The 18,410-nt window shown below is 44.6% G+C and overlaps 1 protein-coding gene across 1 annotated transcript in view; it reads left to right on the forward strand.

Moving 5' to 3' along the window:
- LOC144823367 (uncharacterized) overlaps positions 1 to 8,850 on the forward strand; it is an 888,205-nt gene extending 879,355 nt beyond the window's left edge. The window contains exons 21-23 of the mRNA XM_078681837.1: positions 3,488 to 3,551; positions 7,909 to 7,980; positions 8,066 to 8,850. Of these exons, the coding sequence (XP_078537963.1) occupies positions 3,488 to 3,551; positions 7,909 to 7,980; positions 8,066 to 8,155 (226 nt within the window). The 3' untranslated portion in view covers positions 8,156 to 8,850. The remainder of the gene's footprint in view (positions 1 to 3,487; positions 3,552 to 7,908; positions 7,981 to 8,065) is intronic.
- Positions 8,851 to 18,410: the final 9,560 nt, after the last annotated feature.

The following is an 18,410-nucleotide window of genomic DNA, read 5'->3' on the forward strand; positions in this document are numbered from 1 at the left end:
GTGTCGTTTTGGATTCCAAACTTTCTATGTCAAATCATATTAACAATCTGGTCCGCATCTGCTAAGGACTTATGCGCAGTCTTAGAAAAATATTCAAATGGATCCCACTCTCCTCTCGTATGCCCCTTGTACAGGGACTGATTATTAGCCGCCTGGACTACGGCAATTCCCTACTTGCTTCTACTAATGTAGAACTCCTGGCCAAGCTTTAGGTCGTGCAGAATACGGCGGCCAGGCTGGTTCTCAATATGCCCTTGCGTTCTCCTTCCGTGCCCAGTTTGAAGACCCTACACTAGCTTCCAATCAAAAAAAGGATCCATTTTAAACTGTGTTGTCTGGTGCATAAGACACTCAATAATAAAGGACCCACTATCTAGCTAAAAATCCGAAGATCCGAACCTCCAGAAATGGGGGTAGGACTTTCACCGGGGTGGCCCCAGAAATTTGGAATACTTTGCCTTTATCCGTCCGCCTGGAGACTGATCAGAAGAAGTTCCGTAGACTCCTTAAAACCTGGCTGTTTTAGCCCAGTCCTTTTCACCTTACTGCTGTGTTTTCTGTCCTGTCTTGCCTTGAACAGTAGCAAGCGCTATGAGACCTTTGTGGTGATATATGCGCTCTATAAGTACCAAATACATACATACATACAAAATTTTAAGTTTTAGATGAATACTACTAGAATACCAGGCTAGTTATGATGGAATATTTCCTGCAGCTGAAAGTGTGATGTAGGATCCTGCAGTTTTAGGTAGAAATCCTCACATCTGCAAGACCATCTTTTTGTGTCTTCCTAACAAAAACATTTATTTATTTATCTATGTATTTATTTATTTTAAAGGTTTTATATAGCGCTGGCTAGACCCGGAGGTATCAGAGCGCTTTACATGAGCATCCGATCATAGGTACAGGTTCCATCGTTACAAAGGTTACACAGTTATTAGAGCACGGCAACACAGTTACTTGTAAGGTCGAGATAAAACAATAAGCACAAGTACGTAAGGGGAAAAGCAGGCAAGGGGAAAGATTCAGGGGAGGGGTAATGAGGCGGGAAAGAGAAGAGGAAGGTGGAGGACACAGCATGGAAAGAGGAGCGGAGGGGCAAAGGGGACACAAACCAGTAGACGAGTCAAAGCAACGTCCAAAGTCCAGTAAACTGTGAACCCAGGGGAAGTGGTATCACTTCTCTATCTCTGTTGCGGGAGGCTCCCTTTACGCAGTGGACTCTCTCAGAGGGGTCTCTGAGACTCCAAGGCCTACAAACTGGATCCTTCCCCAAAAAGGGGAGAGGGAGTGCTTTGGCCAGGGGTGCCATACCAGACCTCAGCTGTGAGTGGCTCCCTTGGTGCAGTGGACTCTATCAGCGGGTTTGTTGAGACTTCAGAGTATAAATATTGGATCTTCCCCAACAAGGGGAGAAGGAGTCTTTAGTCAAAGGGCACAAAGGGCAGGGAGCTAGGCAGACTAGCAGGCGAGGTGAGAGATTCAGGGGAGAGGGGATAGGAGCTGGGGAAGTAGACAAAGAGAGAAAGAGTGCTAAATGGGAACATATTAAAATTAATGAGTTATTATATAGCGCTGGCTAGAACCGAAGAAAACAGAGCGCTTTACTTGAGGAACAATAATGTTGCAATTTACATCAGTTAAGAATTACATAAGTATCAGGAAAAGCATTTAAAGAACATAGGGGACAGGGTGACTGGCACAAGGAAGGGGATAGGGTAAAAGGCTAGGAGGAAGATAGGACGTAGAGACGAGGGGAAAATATGCCCAAGGTCCGGCTGGGTAGGAGATGGCAGGGGGGAGTCCACACCCCATCTCCTCTTTAGCTATATGGTAGCTCCACCGGGAATCAGCCAAATCGCTTGGTCTCTACAGTCTGGGGTAAGTTCCACAGGTTCCAAGTCCTGATGGGCAAACAGGTTAGGGGATAGGTTCACAGTCTGTTCAATGTCCAATTGTTGTCCCAGGGAAGTAAAACAACGTGGAGGGAACCACTATGGAAGCCATCTTGGGGTTAGGCAGGGGACTGTACTGTACACTGGTGGTCATCTTAAGGTCAGGCATCTAGCAGTTGGAGTCAATTTCCAGGACAGTGGCTGCCAGAGATTAACAAATCCAGCGTGCATACACCATCACACGCAGAGACATGCACAGGCACATTCAAATGTGGGCACACACTCTCATAAGCGCACATACGCATACACACAAGCACATAGACAGAAACATCCAAAAACACAAATACACATAAAATCCCATGTTCTGGTACAAAAACACCCAAGTACATGCACACGCAAACACCATCACATGCACAGACATGTACAAGCACACACAAATGCGCTCACATTCTCATAAATGCACAGACGCACACACACACAAGCACACATACAATCACATGCTCCAGAACAAAAATACCCAAGGACGTACACACAGGTACATGCACACAACATAAACCATCACACGCCCAGACATGCACAAGCACACACAAGTGTGCACATACACTCTCATACACGAACAGAGGGTGCACACAAGCACGCATACAGAAACAGCCACATGCCCAAGCACACGTACAATCCCATGCTGTAGTACAAAAACACTCAAGTACATGCACACACCATCATACGCACAGACATAAGCACACATACAGAAACAAAGGAATTCTCTACATACAAAATGCAATGTAGAGAAAAAAGGAAACCAATATTTGTGCTAATGCATCTATCCACAGTAATTACCAAGTTTAGGGCAGTAGACATATACTTGAAATTCTATGATTTGCATGTATTTTCATGTGCAGTCATATAGATTTTTGCCAGTCCATACAATGCAGACCCTATGAAAATAATAACAGGATACCTGCAATTCCTAAATTTCATCATTTTTATAAGAATATTTGTCAATTCGAATAAATATTTGCATGAGAAAAATTATGGTTCTTTTTGTTAAAGTCTTAATCGAGCATGTGTTGTCTTCTCTGATTAGCTTCCGTCAATTGTAGTATGCTGTGTGATCAGCCCTCTTTATTTGATCTCCATAGTGGGCTGTAGCGCCTTTCCTAACTTGGACAATACGAATGTCTCAAAATTATTGGATAGCCTCAGGGCCAAAGATACAATAAGGCTACTGAAAAAAAGATGCTTTACAGCCACAATACAAGATGCTACAAGCGAGCATCAGATCGTAACATATAACCTTAAAAATGCCCTTGATGGAAGGTGAAGGAAATAGTCCAAACGACAGACTGTCAGTCTACATGGAATTTCTAGAATCCTTGAACCAGAGCTGCATAGTATTTACTGGACGTGAATACAGATGTGTTTTTTATCCGTCTCCTTAGCAAAAGCTTATATATTGATTGTTCGTAAAATCTGTTCTGTGTCACTTTCACCCATTTAAAATATCACCTACATTGAATTGATTTCTCAGCAAGGTTAGTAAAGCAGTTCTGCAAGGATCCTCAGTTTCTGAATGTGCTGTGTTATTCTTCCAGATCTCTTTTCACAGATGCAAGCCTGGGCCCAGGGAACTTGAAAATGATTGACATAGCCACACAGGTAATTCTGGTGCTTTATGTCTTCATCTTGTTCTGTGGCATTTCAACATAGTCATTTTATTTCCTTTCACTGTTAATCAAAGATACCATTTACGAGGATACGATTGCACATGTTTTTGCTGGTGTACTGGTGACGCCATGTGGTCTGTATATTGGATTAAGCAGTACAATATGTTCACATGTCGGCTGTTACCTCTGGCGCATCCAAACAAATGTCTAACTCTCATGGGGTTCTTAAAATCCTGGCAAGGGGTCCACCACTCCACTGGAGCCCATGACTCCGTTTCTCTGGTGTTGGACCATCTAACAAATATACAGACTCAACTGGGCAGGCTGGGTTCTTTGTGCTGTGACTTTACTAAGGCCATTGAACTCAACTGAGCAGTCAACAAAGGTTTATCGTTTCAAAGAGTCAATGTCTCATAGCAGGAGTTTGTTTCTTGAAAACAAATGCAATGTGTCATGTTGCAGGTGGGGATTTTTCCATACACTTTGGAATTGCTGTTTGATATCCTTGCCTTAGACCACAATTCTTCGCATGCCAGTTCGCGGCAGGGCACTTTAGTGACAACTGACCTGCCATAAATAAGGTGGGGGAGAGCAGCACTATGACCAGAGATCTTGTGGCATATGGGATGCCCGGTCAGAGATTTCTGATGGCAAAGCCAGTATTGGCTTCTTCACTGGAAACCCTGTGGTTCGCCACCTATAAATGGGGTTGGGTAACTCCAAATTTTGCCACACTTTGAATGGCCCCTCAATCTTAATAAGGCCAAGGGCATCAATATCTGCAATGTTTTCATCTCTGAAGTGGAAATTATTACTGTACATCCCTCAGTGTTTACCATGCCTGTCTTGAAAGCACCAATGACTTACTGGTAAGCCACTATCCCATTCTTATGCTGATGAGGAGTTCCGTGGTCAGCAACAGTAACTGTGATCTCAAAGCCATCTGTTGAATATTTTCTTCCTTTGCTGTTACCTTTGTTATGTGGTTGCTGCTGTTTGACTGGTAATTTTTCAGAATGCCTTTTTATCCATTTTGCCAAGTCTCTTTTATAACAGTTGCTATTAGTTGCTTTCTACCCATGAATAATAAATCCTCGCTAAATACAGTTTTACATTAAACACATGTTCATAATTAGTTATATGAAAAATGCCACTTTGGAATGGGTGAATGTTTACATTTCCTCTATCCCCGTTTAATTCTCTTGTTCTTCTTGGGTCATCCTTGGGTCTGTGTTAAATAAGAAGACTTTCCTTCTTTATTTCTATGAAAATGAAAGGCGGACTTAGGCCTAGCAGTCAAAGAGCTCCATGATCTGCTGTCTCTTCATCTGGGAGTAACAGGAAGCATGGGAATGATGGAATCTGAAATTCACTCATAATATAAAATCCATTTTAAATGTATCAGAGTGTAGTCAAAGGACGTTTAGAGAGGGGGACACATTGTGCTGTATGCTGGCCTGGTTGTTGAAAAAAGGAAAACCCTACACACATATATTGAGGTTGCAACAGGAAAGATGAAGGGTGTAACATTTACCGGGCTGAAATGATCAACGCAAGCAGGAGAAACTTGGCAGCAGGATACATCCAACCAAAAGCTTTACCTACTCAGGAAGTAATAGGCTACTTTTCAGAGTTGATAATGCCGAAATAGCAGGATGGCAGTGAGCCCAATATGAGGCCCAATTTTCAAAGGAAGAGCTCAAGGAAGCTGTCTCCTCCTTGCAAAAATATATGGTGCCAGGAATCGATGGTATGGTACTGGTCTGTACCAGGTCATACCCAAGTCCTTCTTAGAGGTGCTAGTGAGGGTTTTTGAGGAACCCAAAGGATTGGGGAAACTTCCTCCATTCCTTAGGGAGGCGCTGATCACTCTGATCCCTAAAACAGATAACATCCCCATGCATTTGGAATTTGATTGGCCTTTGTCTATGCGAAATGTAAATGTTAAACTCCTCATTTAGGCCCTGGCAATCAGTAATTGGTACAACGGTCCACGCGGATCAATCTGGATTCATCCTGGGGAGGGGGGGGGGGGGGTGGATTACCACTCACAACCTCCGCCGACTAATGCATGTGCTGACATCTCTAGCACTCTCAGGTGATGAGTATGCTGTGACATCCTTGACATTGAGCGAGCCTTTGATTGGTAAAATGGAAGTATCTCTGGACAGTCATTGAGATGATGGGTTTCAGTCCTAGTTTCCATGACTTAGTTAGGCTTCTCTACACAAAACATGTTGCAAGAGTTCAAACTGAGGGGTTTATTTCAGATATGTAGCATTCAACAAAGATGCCTTTAGTCTACCATATTGTTCAGCATGGCCATGGGCAGCCCTGGCAGTTTGGGAAAGCCAGGTGGGTGTTATAAATAAGCTTTATGCAAATGACACCCTAGTCTTTTTGAGGGATCCAGCACACTCAATCCACCTCTCCTTGCAGAGCTTTGGAAAGTGTCTAGATTGAGAACAAATGAGAGTAAATTTAAATCTTTCCCATTAGTTTTTGGGGGACTGGGAGAGCAGATCTTGACTATTTCCTAGTCTTGGGTCTAATCTGGACAGCTTTAGGAATCTGGACATACAGATTACCATGTACGAGGAAGCCCAACATACTCTCAACTTCGGAAGAGTGGTGGAGGGGCTCAAACAATCAAAGGGGGTTTGGAAGATGCTACCCTTATCAATCATGGGGAGAATATCCTTGATGCAAATGGTTTTCTAGCTGAGATGCCTTCACATCCTATAAAATTCGATGTGCCCCATACCATGTGGGGCGTTTTAAGAATTGCAGATCAATTTCCTCAGTGGTTTGTGTGGGAAACATAGTGAAGCCGCCACATTGAAGCTCCCATGGTTGAGGGGTGGTCTGGGGCTCCCTCTTCTTGTCCTATACTATGCAGCTTCCCGCTGCAGCACGTGATGCATTGGTTTGATGGATGAGACGAGTGGGGGAAAAAAGCCTTCTGGTGGATCTAATCCCTCCAGATTTGCTGGCTGATAAGATGATGGGAAGCAACTTTCTTATAAATGTTCCATACTTGGTCCAACAAGTAGGTATGATATGTGAAAGAATGGTGACCACCACACATAAGAGGGCTCCTTTCCCCTCAGTATCCCTCTTTGGTCCATTAAACCCTTCAGAGATATTAGCAAAGTTGGCTATGGTTAAATAGAGGGAGTGTGGCTGCCGAGCAGTCGGAGGATTTGTACTGTAATGGAATTTCTTACATTTGAAGAAGCTAAGGAAACTTTTGGAGTTGGCTTGGGTCAGTTCCTACATCATGTGAGTCACCCCACCGCCTGTAACAAAGGTTATGACCTATATTCTGGTTCCTGACAGAGACAGGCAATTATTCACTAATTTATTATTTTCTTTAGTGCAGTATAAAGGAGGAGATAAAAACTTAAAAAGAGAGGTGGTCACTTGCGTGCCCGTACCAATTCTGAGTGGAACAAAGCGTGCGAACAAGTAAAAAGTATTTTACCTAACACGCACTTTAAGTTAGTTCAGTTTAAATATTTACATATGACCATTACACCTTAAATGTTAGCAGTGATTTACCCAAGGTAGATCAGCCTGCCTCAGACGTCAGCATTGGAGGGTGGCTTTTATCATACAGTTTGGATATGTCACAAAAAAGCTGATTTTGGGAATATGGTAGCTAAAAGTTTGTATTCAGCCATGGATTTTGCCCATACTAAATGCATTTAAACAATGTTTGCTGGGTTTATTCCCCATGAAAAAGAAACATAACATGGAAAAGAGGATGGCATTGTTGGGTATGGGCCTTGCCAAGTGGCACATAACTTTTAATTTGGTGATCTGTTTAGCCCCTAAGATTAAACTCTGGAGACATGACTTAATTGAATGGGCTTTGGTGGATAAGGAACACATGGAAGTTACAAGAAGGAACAAGAAGTTGACCAGAGATTTGCCAGAGTGGTCGGTGATGCTGGTCAGACTGGTGGGCTCTCCCAATAACTAGGTGCCGTAAAAAGATGAAGATTTAGTTATCTAAAAAATGTACATTGTCAGGATATCAATGACCATGATATGTAATCTTATAGTGGTTACCATAATCTGTGTAAGTGGCCCAGAAAGAGATGTTTGTGTTTGTTGGTGTAAACCTTTGTCTTGTATTGGAATGTACGTGTAACTCGTTGTTATAGAATAAAAAAATATATATAAAACATTGTATTAGTAATCTGCGATATGTTTTGATCTTAGCAACAACGGTCCTTGTTATAATTTGTCCATAGAAGCTTTAACTCTTTTAACTGACTTCAACAGCAGTAAATGTTAAAATAGCTATTGTGCTGTCTTGACTGATTTATACCTTTTTGCTTCAGCATGGCTCAGCCGCTAAACTGCCAGGGAGTGGAGGAGCTGTGGTTGGATTGTGCCTCGATCCTGAAAAATTGGTATGTTTTTCTCGCGCTGCGTCAAAATGTTGACAAAAAAGTTGTGTTTCACCTGTGACTAACACACGGTTTCCTTTGTTTTCAGGTTGCATTAAAGAAGACTTTTCAGGAGGCAGGCTTTGTCTTTTGCCATGTCATTCCATACTGCCCTCTCAACAGCTACCAAAACTCCTAGCTCACAAGCTAGCATTTTACGGAAGGAACTGTTCTCTCATGGAACTATTTGTAGTGTGCCCTTTCACCGACAGAACCACCATGAATCAGCATTTTCTATTGCTTAATACCATTGTGACAGGCAATTGTAGTCTCTTTCACTTTATCTCTGGTTCACAGCATTGGGCAGTAAAGAGAAAGAGTATTTGTATTGTGCCAATTTCCAGGCTGACTGACAGCAACTGAATGACTAGGAATGTAAAAGTTTGAAGTGGCAAATTGTATGTACTATGCGGGCTGAGGCTGGGGCTTTGTAAAGATAATGATCGTCAGCCTAAATTTCACTCCGTGCTTTAATGCAGATGACTAGTTGCCTGATCAAGAATTAGATATTACATATTCTCTACATTTTAGTAAGAAGATGTATAATTGTTCTTGTGATGTGATGTGATGTGAAAGGCATTTATAAAGCGCAGCATACACCATACGGTTTCTTGGCCACTAGTAGTAAATGAGAACAGAATCGGTACCAGAGTCAATGTTTACACCATGATAATAATGTTTAAACTGAGAGTTTTGCTAGCTTTTTTTTCCTAGGACACTAATTTAGGTACAAACATATGGTACTACAACAGGATTCGTATGATGTGCAGCAAAATAGACTTTTGAAACAATGTCGGCAATCTTTGGATTAAAGAGGAGAAATGACTATAAAAATTGTAAACTTCTTTTCCCACTTTTTCTAACAATTATGGTTTTGTAGTCAGTAACAAGTCTGACATATTCTATCATTTAACGTAAGTGATGAGTGGAGTTCTTATTATCACCCATATTATTATTGTAAGCTGTGAGAACAAATGCAAACAATGTTTCCGAAATCTCAGAAAGGATCATTATATGCAGTGGATCAATTTCACTTTTCAACTTGTGTGATGTATTGCTGCTGAATTTGCATTCTTTGTGTTGATAATGGGAGGTTCCTGGGAAGTGTTTAGTATAATGGTGAGGTTTTTGGACAAGTGAACAGCTTGTTTGAACTATTTTGAGCAGTGTTCAAAAAAAGCATTGACAATTTTGTGATTCTTTTGACTTGAGCATGCCCATGTTTGCGTTTCTAATTTTACAACTCTATTTAAAGAAAATAATTGTATATCTCTTGATTAAGAGCTGCGAAATACAGAGGTCCAAATGCTAATTTAAGGCAGGCCTTTACCACTATTTCTTGCCTGACTGGTGTTTTAAATAGTTGAAGAGTTGGATCAGCGCTATTTTATCACCTCAGACAGTTGTAAATGATGCTTGTCATAAGAACTTTAAAGGCATATGGTGCATTGGGCTGGAAAAGTAGCAGCATTTTTGACATCCCTAAAGTAAACAATAGCTAAAAAAAAGCAGCATAACAACACAATTAAAACATCACACAGCAGAACACAACAGTTAAAATGTGAACACAACACAATGACCACAGTAAAACATACAATCAACTTGCAGTAATGCAGCATAACAGAGGAAAAACAGCACCAAAACAAAATGACATAATGAAAATACATAAACATCATTGTCACACTCTGCCCCATCCAGAAATCTACTTACATAAGTCTGTGGTATATTTATTTAATTGCAGAGTTTTATATAGCGCTGGCTAGACCCAGATTTATCAGGGAGCTTTACATGAGGATCAGCAAGTTACAAGTTACAAAATTACATCAGTTGCAGGAGCCAAATATAACTTAGGAGAAAAACAGTGCATACACAATAACATGGGTTATTAGCACATAGCATAGCCAAGACACACGGGCATGGAAGGTAGGGGGTTAAAGGTAAAAAGGGGTAAGGAATGCATAATCGGGTCAACCGGCTGGGGACCAACAATCATAAACATCCCGTGAATCGGTGATAGTATAAGATGGGAGGGGAGTAGGAGACCAAAGGGGGGAATGGCTTGGGGGAAAAAAGAGACAGGCGAACAAGGAGCAGTCCAGCAACAATGAGAATAGGTCGAAACCGCCAAGATGGAGGACCCATGCCATGAAACCATCAGCATCAGTAGTAGACACCTTCTATTAGAATAGTAATTTATTAAAATGCAACAGAATTAAAAAAAAAAAAAAAGAATTTCCAAAATGGTTTACCAGCATCAGTTTTTAGCTCCTCACAATATACTTATAAGGTTAAGCTTCATATTCTGCTTTATAAACAACACACACACAAAAGTGAAAACATGCTGAAAAAGTAACCCCTGTGTATGCAAGGAATAATCTATTTTACAGTTTCCAGTATTTCCGATTTGGCTATTCTATTACAAAAAGGACGGTACTGAAAGGCTTGAAAAAGCAAAGCAAAGGTGGATCATATTCATGTTTAAGTGTAAAGGCTACTTTCTTCAAATGAAGCCTACGTAATCCTAGCCAAACAAATCATGTTCATGACAGCTTTGTAAATTTCCCTCCAAAATGTTCTTATATTGGGAACAAATGTTACGATGTTAGTACCACCCATGCTTTCCCTTTAAACAGCTCCAATGAGTAGTTCCACTCAAAAATGTTTTGTGATTTAGCCCCTAATCCCTCTCTTTGTAAGACAAAACATTGGTACTCACCTTGCCCTGAAAACCTATTGATATCCAGTGCCTCGGCCTTTCACAATGACACAGGCCCAGAAGTACAGGTGCATTTAGCTGTCGCAAAGTCTGTGATTTACTGCATTTCTTTTTGTTCAAATGTACAAAAAGAGCATCATATGTTAATTACTCTTCAAGATTCCTAGAAGCAATTAGAGTCCAGTGAGATGCAAGGGTGTAGAAAAAGTCCCACCTCCATCAGACATTTTTCAAGTTCTGTCCCAGGTTAGGTCTTTGGGTTGAATTCATTTCTAAACTGGTGCATTTCCAGAAGTTTCCTGAATTCTGGGTGGATTGCTTCTGCACTCAGTAATATGTTAGGTTTATTCCTCAGTTTATATCTAAAAGACCATTGGTAGATCTGGCGACAGGAGTCCGAACACCACTTGGTGGGAATGCATTGCAGTGCCAGTTATTAGAGATTTCAGGGATCTTTGACCCACTAAGCATTGTGAATAATGCAGAGTTCTAAACGTGATACTGAACTTCACTGGGAGCTGGTGAAATTACATTTTTGAACTTGGACAATCGGTGCAAATGTCATTTTCTGAATATCTATGGCAGGGAAATTTTGATGGAAAATACAGCTACAGCCAGTTCCGTGCTCCGAGGACAAATAAAAAGCCATTTTGAACTTCTTTCTGAATTTCTTCGCTGAAAGTCAAGTTCAATCAGCTTTCTCTTCCTCCATTTTCTGTTATCTCTGATTACACATGTTAGTTTGCAAGATTCAGTCAACCTGGCATCATTTTGAAGAACTAATGTCAAGGTTAAGCTTTCAGATAACTTCAATGACGCTGTGGCAGCAATCATAATCAAAGAGCTTGAAGTGCATCTGTGTCTTTACTCTGTCTCTTTGGTGAAATATTTACATATGCAAGGTTCCTTCCCCACTCTCTAAAAATTGACCAGGTTTCTCTGCTCTTGAAAAAAATCTGATTCCTGTGACCTAACTAATTTCCAACCTGTCTCCTCGCTTCTCTCCCTGAGGAAGGTTACTAAAAGCTCTGTAGCATCCCAACTCTCTGGTCATATCCAAGCAAATAACCTCTTAAATGATCTCCTATCTGGGTGGGTTTTCAGGCAGGATTGCAGTACCAAGATTGCCCTGCTTCAGGTGGTACAAAAGGGGATGATGGACAGAGCGTTTGAGCAAATCAAACACTCACCCCAGTCAACTGATCTGGGTTTAATCCATCACCATTCTTTAGCCCACTCAGCCACCCCATTTCAGACATGGCTATATGCAAATCAGTCTGACCCTGTGCCTTATGGGAACAGTCCAGCCCGAACTGCCAAGCCATGTCTTCCATGGACCGGAAACAAGCATCCTGGGACCGGTTTCGGATTCATAATCCTCATCAGCCAGGCTATTTTGAATCCAGTGGCCAAGTGAGCAAGGGACCCACGTCTGAGCATACCCTGCCACACTTAGGGCGAACAAAGCGATACAAAAGGGGATGATGGACGGAGCGTTTGAGCAAATCAAACACTCACCCCCAGTCAACTGATCTGGGTTTAATCCATCACCATTCTTTAGCCCACTCAGCCACCCCATTTCAGACTAATGGCTATATGCAAATCAGTCTGACCCTGTGCCTTATGGGAACAGTCCAGCCCGAACTGCCAAGCCATGTCTTCCATGGACCGGAAACAAGCATCCTGGGACCGGTTTCGGATTCATAATCCTCATCAGCCAGGCTATCTTGAATCCAGTGGCCAAGTGAGCAAGGGACTCACGTCTGAGCATACCCTGCCACACTTAGGGCGAACAAAGCGATACAAAAGGGGATGATGGACGGAGCGTTTGAGCAAATCAAACACTCACCCCAGTCAACTGATCTGGGTTTAATCCATCACCATTCTTTAGCCCACTCAGCCACCCCATTTCAGACATGGCTATATGCAAACCAGTCTGACCCTGTGCCTTATGGGAACAGTCCAGCCCGAACTGCCAAGCCATGTCTTCCATGGACCGGAAACAAGCATCCTGGGACCGGTTTCGGATTCATAATCCTCATCAGCCAGGCTATCTTGAATCCAGTGGCCAAGTGAGCAAGGGACTCACGTCTGAGCATACCCTGCCACACTTAGGGCGAACAAAGCGATACAAAAGGGGATGATGGACGGAGCGTTTGAGCAAATCAAACACTCACCCCCAGTCAACTGATCTGGGTTTAATCCATCACCATTCTTTAGCCCACTCAGCCACCCCATTTCAGAAATGGCTATTTGCAAATCAGTCTGACCCTGTGCCTTATGGGAACAGTCCAGCCCGAACTGCCAAGCCATGTCTTCCATGGACCGGAAACAAGCATCCTGGGACCGGTTTTGGATTCATAATCCTCATCAGCCAGGCTATCTTGAATCCAGTGGCCAAGTGAGCACGGGACTCACGTCTGAGCATACCCTGCCACACTTAGGGCGAACAAAGCTATACAAAAGGGGATGATGGACGGAGCGTTTGAGCAAATCAAACACTCACCCCTAGTCAACTGATCTGGGTTTAATCCATCACCATTCCTTAGCCCACTCAGCCACCCCATTTCAGACATGGCTATATGCAAATCAGTCTGACCCTGTGCCTTATGGGAACAGTTCAGCCCGAACTGCCAAGCCATGTCTTCCATGAACCGGAAACAAGCATCCTGGGACCGGTTTCGGATTCATAATCCTCATCAGCCAGGCTATCTTGAATCCAGTGGCCAAGTGAGCAAGGGACTCACGTCTGAGCATACCCTGCCACACTTAGGGCGAACAAAGCTATACAAAAGGGGATGATGGACGGAGCGTTTGAGCAAATCAAACACTCACCCCCAGTCAACTGATCTGGGTTTAATCCATCACCATTCTTTAGCCCACTCAGCCACCCCATTTCAGACATGGCTATACGCAAATCAGTCTGACCCTGTGCCTTATGGGAACAGTCCAGCCCGAACTGCCAAGCAATGTCTTCCATGGACCGGAAACAAGCATCCTGGGACCGGTTCGGATTCATAATCCTCATCAGCCAGGCTATCTTGAATCCAGTGGCCAAGTGAGCAAGGGACTCACGTCTGAGCATACCCTGCCACACTTAGGGCGAACAAAGCGATACAAAAGGGGATGTTGGACGGAGCGTTTGAGCAAATCAAACACTCACCCCCAGTCAACTGATCTGGGTTTAATCCATCACCATTCTTTAGCCCACTCAGCCACCCCATTTCAGACATGGCTATATGCAAATCAGTCTGACCCTGTGCCTTATGGGAACAGTCCAGCCCGAACTGCCAAGCCATGTCTTCCATGGACCGGAAACAAGCATCCTGGGACCGGTTTCGGATTCATAATCCTCATCAGCCAGGCTATCTTGAATCCAGTGGCCAAGTGAGCAAGGGACTCACGTCTGAGCATACCCTGCCACACTTAGGGCGAACAAAGCGATACAAAAGGGGATGATGGACGGAGCGTTTGAGCAAATCAAGCACTCACCCCCAGTCAACTGATCTGGGTTTATTCCATCACCATTCTTTAGCCCACTCAGCCACCCCATTTCAGACATGGCTATATGCAAATCAGTCTGACCCTGTGCCTTATGGGAACAGTCCAGCCCGAACTGCCAAGCCATGTCATCCATGGACCGGAAACAAGCATCCTGGAACCGGTTTCGGATTCATAATCCTCATCAGCCAGGCTATCTTGAATCCAGTGGCCAAGTGAGCAAGGGACTCACGTCTGAGCATACCCTGCCACACTTAGGGCGAACAAAGCGATACAAAAGGGGATGATGGACGGAGCGTTTGAGCAAATCAAACACTCACCCCCAGTCAACTGATCTGGGTTTAATCCATCACCATTCTTTAGCCCACTCAGCCACCCCATTTCAGACATGGCTATATGCAAATCAGTCTGACCCTGTGCCTTATGGGAACAGTCCAGCCCGAACTGCCAAGCCATGTCTTCCATGGACCGGAAACAAGCATCCTGGGATCGGTTCGGATTCATAATCCTCATCAGCCAGGCTATCTTGAATCCAGTGGCCAAGTGAGCAAGGGACTCACGTCTGAGCATACCCTGCCACACTTCGGGCGAACAAAGCAATACAAAAGGGGATGTTGGACGGAGCGTTTGAGCAAATCAAACACTCACCCCCAGTCAACTGACCTGGGTTTAATCCATCACCATTCTTTAACCCACTCAGCCACCCCATTTCAGACATGGCTATATGCAAATCAGTCTGACCCTGTGCCTTATGGGAACAGTCCAGCCCGAACTGCCAAGCCATGTCTTCCATGGACCGGAAACAAGCATCCTGGGACCGGTTTCGGATTCATAATCCTCATCAGCCAGGTTATCTTGAATCCAGTGGCCAAGTGAGCAAGGGACTCGCGCCTGAGCATACCCTGCCACACTTAGGGCGAACAAAGCGATACAAAAGGGGATGATGGACGGAGCGTTTGAGCAAATCAAACACTCACCCCCAGTCAACTGATCTGGGTTTAATCCATCACCATTCTTTAGCCCACTCAGCCACCCCATTTCAGACATGGCTATATGAAAATCAGTCTGACCCTGTGCCTTATGGGAACAGTCCAGCCCGAACTGCCAAGCCATGTCTTCCATGGACCGGAAACAAGCATCCTTGGACCGGTTTCGGATTCATAATCCTCATCAGCCAGGCTATCTTGAATCCAGTGGCCAAGTGAGCAAGGGACTCACGTCTGAGCATACCCTGCCACACTTAGGGCGAACAAAGCGATACAAAAGGGGATGATGGACGGAGCGTTTGAGCAAATCAAACACTCACCCCCAGTCAACTGATCTGGGTTTAATCCATCACCATTCTTTAGCCCACTCAGCCACCCCATTTCAGACATGGCTATATGCAAATCAGTCTGACCCTGTGCCTTATGGGAACAGTCCAGCCCAAACTGCCAAGCCATGTCTTCCATGGACCGGAAACAAGCATCCTGGGACCGGTTTCGGATTCATAATCCTCATCAGCCAGGCTATCTTGAATCCAGTGGCCAAGTGAGCAAGGGACTCAAGTCTGAGCATACCCTGCCACACTTAGGGCGAACAAAGCGATACAAAAGGGGATGATGGACGGAGCGTTTGAGCAAATCAAACACTCACCCCCAGTCAACTGATCTGGGTTTAATCCATCACCATTCTTTAGCCCACTCAGCCACCCCATTTCAGACATGGCTATATGCAAATCAGTCTGACCCTGTGCCTTATACAGCCCGAACTGCCAAGCCATGTCTTCCATGGACCGGAAACAAGCATCCTGGGACCGGTTTCGGAATTCATGATCCTCATCAGCCAGGCTATCTTGAATCCAGTGGCCAAGTGAGCAAGGGACTCACGTCTGAGCATACCCTGCCACACTTAGGGCGAACAAAGCGATACAAAAGGGGATGATGGACGGAGCGTTTGAGCAAATCAAACACTCACCCCCAGTCAACTGATCTGGGTTTAATCCATCACCATTCTTTAGCCCACTCAGCCACCCCATTTCAGACATGTCTATATGCAAATCAGTCTGACCCTGTGCCTTATGGGAACAGTCCAGCCCGAACTGCCAAGCCATGTCTTCCATGAACCGGAAACAAGCATCCTGGGACCGGTTTCGGATTCATAATCCTCATCAGCCAGGCTATCTTGAATCCAGTGGCCAAGTGAGCAAGGGACTCACGTCTGAGCATACCCTGCCACACTTAGGGCGAACAAAGCTATACAAAAGGGGATGATGGACGGAGCGTTTGAGCAAATCAAACACTCACCCCCAGTCAACTGATCTGGGTTTAATCCATCACCATTCTTTAGCCCACTCAGCCACCCCATTTCAGACATGGCTATATGCAAATCAGTCTGACCCTGTGCCTTATGGGAACAGTCTAGCCCGAACTGCCAAGCCATGTCTTCCATGGACCGGAAACAAGCATCCTGGGACCAGTTTCAGATTCATAATCCTCATCAGCCAGCTATCTTGAATCCAGTGGCCAAGTGAGCAAGGGACTCACGTCTGAGCATACCCTGCCACACTTAGGGCGAACAAAGCGATACAAAAGGGGATGATGGACGGAGCGTTTGAGCAAATCAAACACTCACCCCCAGTCAACTGATCTGGGTTTAATCCATCGCCATTCTTTAGCCCACTCAGCCACCCCATTTCAGACATGGCTATATGCAAATCAGTCTGACCCTGTGCCTTATGGGAACAGTCCAGCCCGAACTGCCAAGCCATGTCTTCCATGGACCGGAAACAAGCATCCTGGGACCGGTTTCGGATTCATAATCCTCATCAGCCAGGCTATCTTGAATCCAGTGGCCAAGTGAGCAAGGGACTCACGTCTGAGCATACCCTGCCACACTTAGGGCGAACAAAGCGATACAAAAGTGGATGATGGACGGAGCGTTTGAGCAAATCAAACACTCACCCCCAGTCAACTGATCTGGGTTTAATCCATCACCATTCTTTAACCCACTCAGCAACCCCATTTCAGACATGGCTATATGCAAATCAGTCTGACCCTGTGCCTTATGGGAACAGTCCAGCCCAAACTGCCAAGCCATGTCTTCCATGGACCGGAAACAAGCATCCTGGGACCGGTTTCGGATTCATAATCCTCATCAGCCAGGCTATCTTGAATCCAGTGGCCAAGTGAGCAAGGGACTCACGTCTGAGCATACCCTGCCACACTTAGGGCGAACAAAGCGATACAAAAGGGGATGATGGACGGAGCGTTTGAGCAAATCAAACACTCACCCCCAGTCAACTGATCTGGGTTTAATCCATCACCATTCTTTAGCCCACTCAGCCACCCCATTTCAGACATGGCTATATGCAAATCAGTCTGACCCTGTGCCTTATGGGAACAGTCCAGCCCGAACTGCCAAGCCATGTCTTCCATGGACCGGAAACAAGCATCCTGGGACCGGTTTCGGATTCATAATCCTCATCAGCCAGGCTATCTTGAATCCAGTGGCCAAGTGAGCAAGGGACTCACGTCTGAGCATACCCTGCCACACTTAGGGCGAACAAAGCGATACAAAAGGGGATGATGGACGGAGCGTTTGAGCAAATCAAACACTCACCCCCAGTCAAATGATCTGGGTTTAATCCATCACCATTCTTTAGCCCACTCAGCCACCCCATTTCAGACATGGCTATATGCAAATCAGTCTGACCCTGTGCCTTATGGGAACAGTCCAGCCCGAACTGCCAAGCCATGTCTTCCATGGACCGGAAACAAGCATCCTGGGACCGGTTTCAGATTCATAATCCTCATCAGCCAGCTATCTTGAATCCAGTGGCCAAGTGAGCAAGGGACTCACGTCTGAGCATACCCTGCCACACTTAGGGCGAACAAAGCGATACAAAAGGGGATGATGGACGGAGCGTTTGAGCAAATCAAACACTCACCCCCATTCAACTGATCTGGGTTTAATCCATCACCATTCTTTAGCCCACTCAGCCACCCCATTTCAGACATGGCTATATGCAAATCAGTCTGACCCTGTGCCTTATGGGAACAGTCCAGCCCGAACTGCCAAGCCATGTCTTCCATGAACCGGAAACAAGCATCCTGGGACCGGTTTCGGATTCATAATCCTCATCAGCCAGGCTATCTTGAATCCAGTGGCCAAGTGAGCAAGGGACTCACGTCTGAGC

The sequence above is a fragment of the Lissotriton helveticus genome, chromosome 3_1 (assembly GCF_964261635.1).
Source record: "Lissotriton helveticus chromosome 3_1, aLisHel1.1, whole genome shotgun sequence".
Taxonomy (NCBI): domain Eukaryota; kingdom Metazoa; phylum Chordata; class Amphibia; order Caudata; family Salamandridae; genus Lissotriton; species Lissotriton helveticus.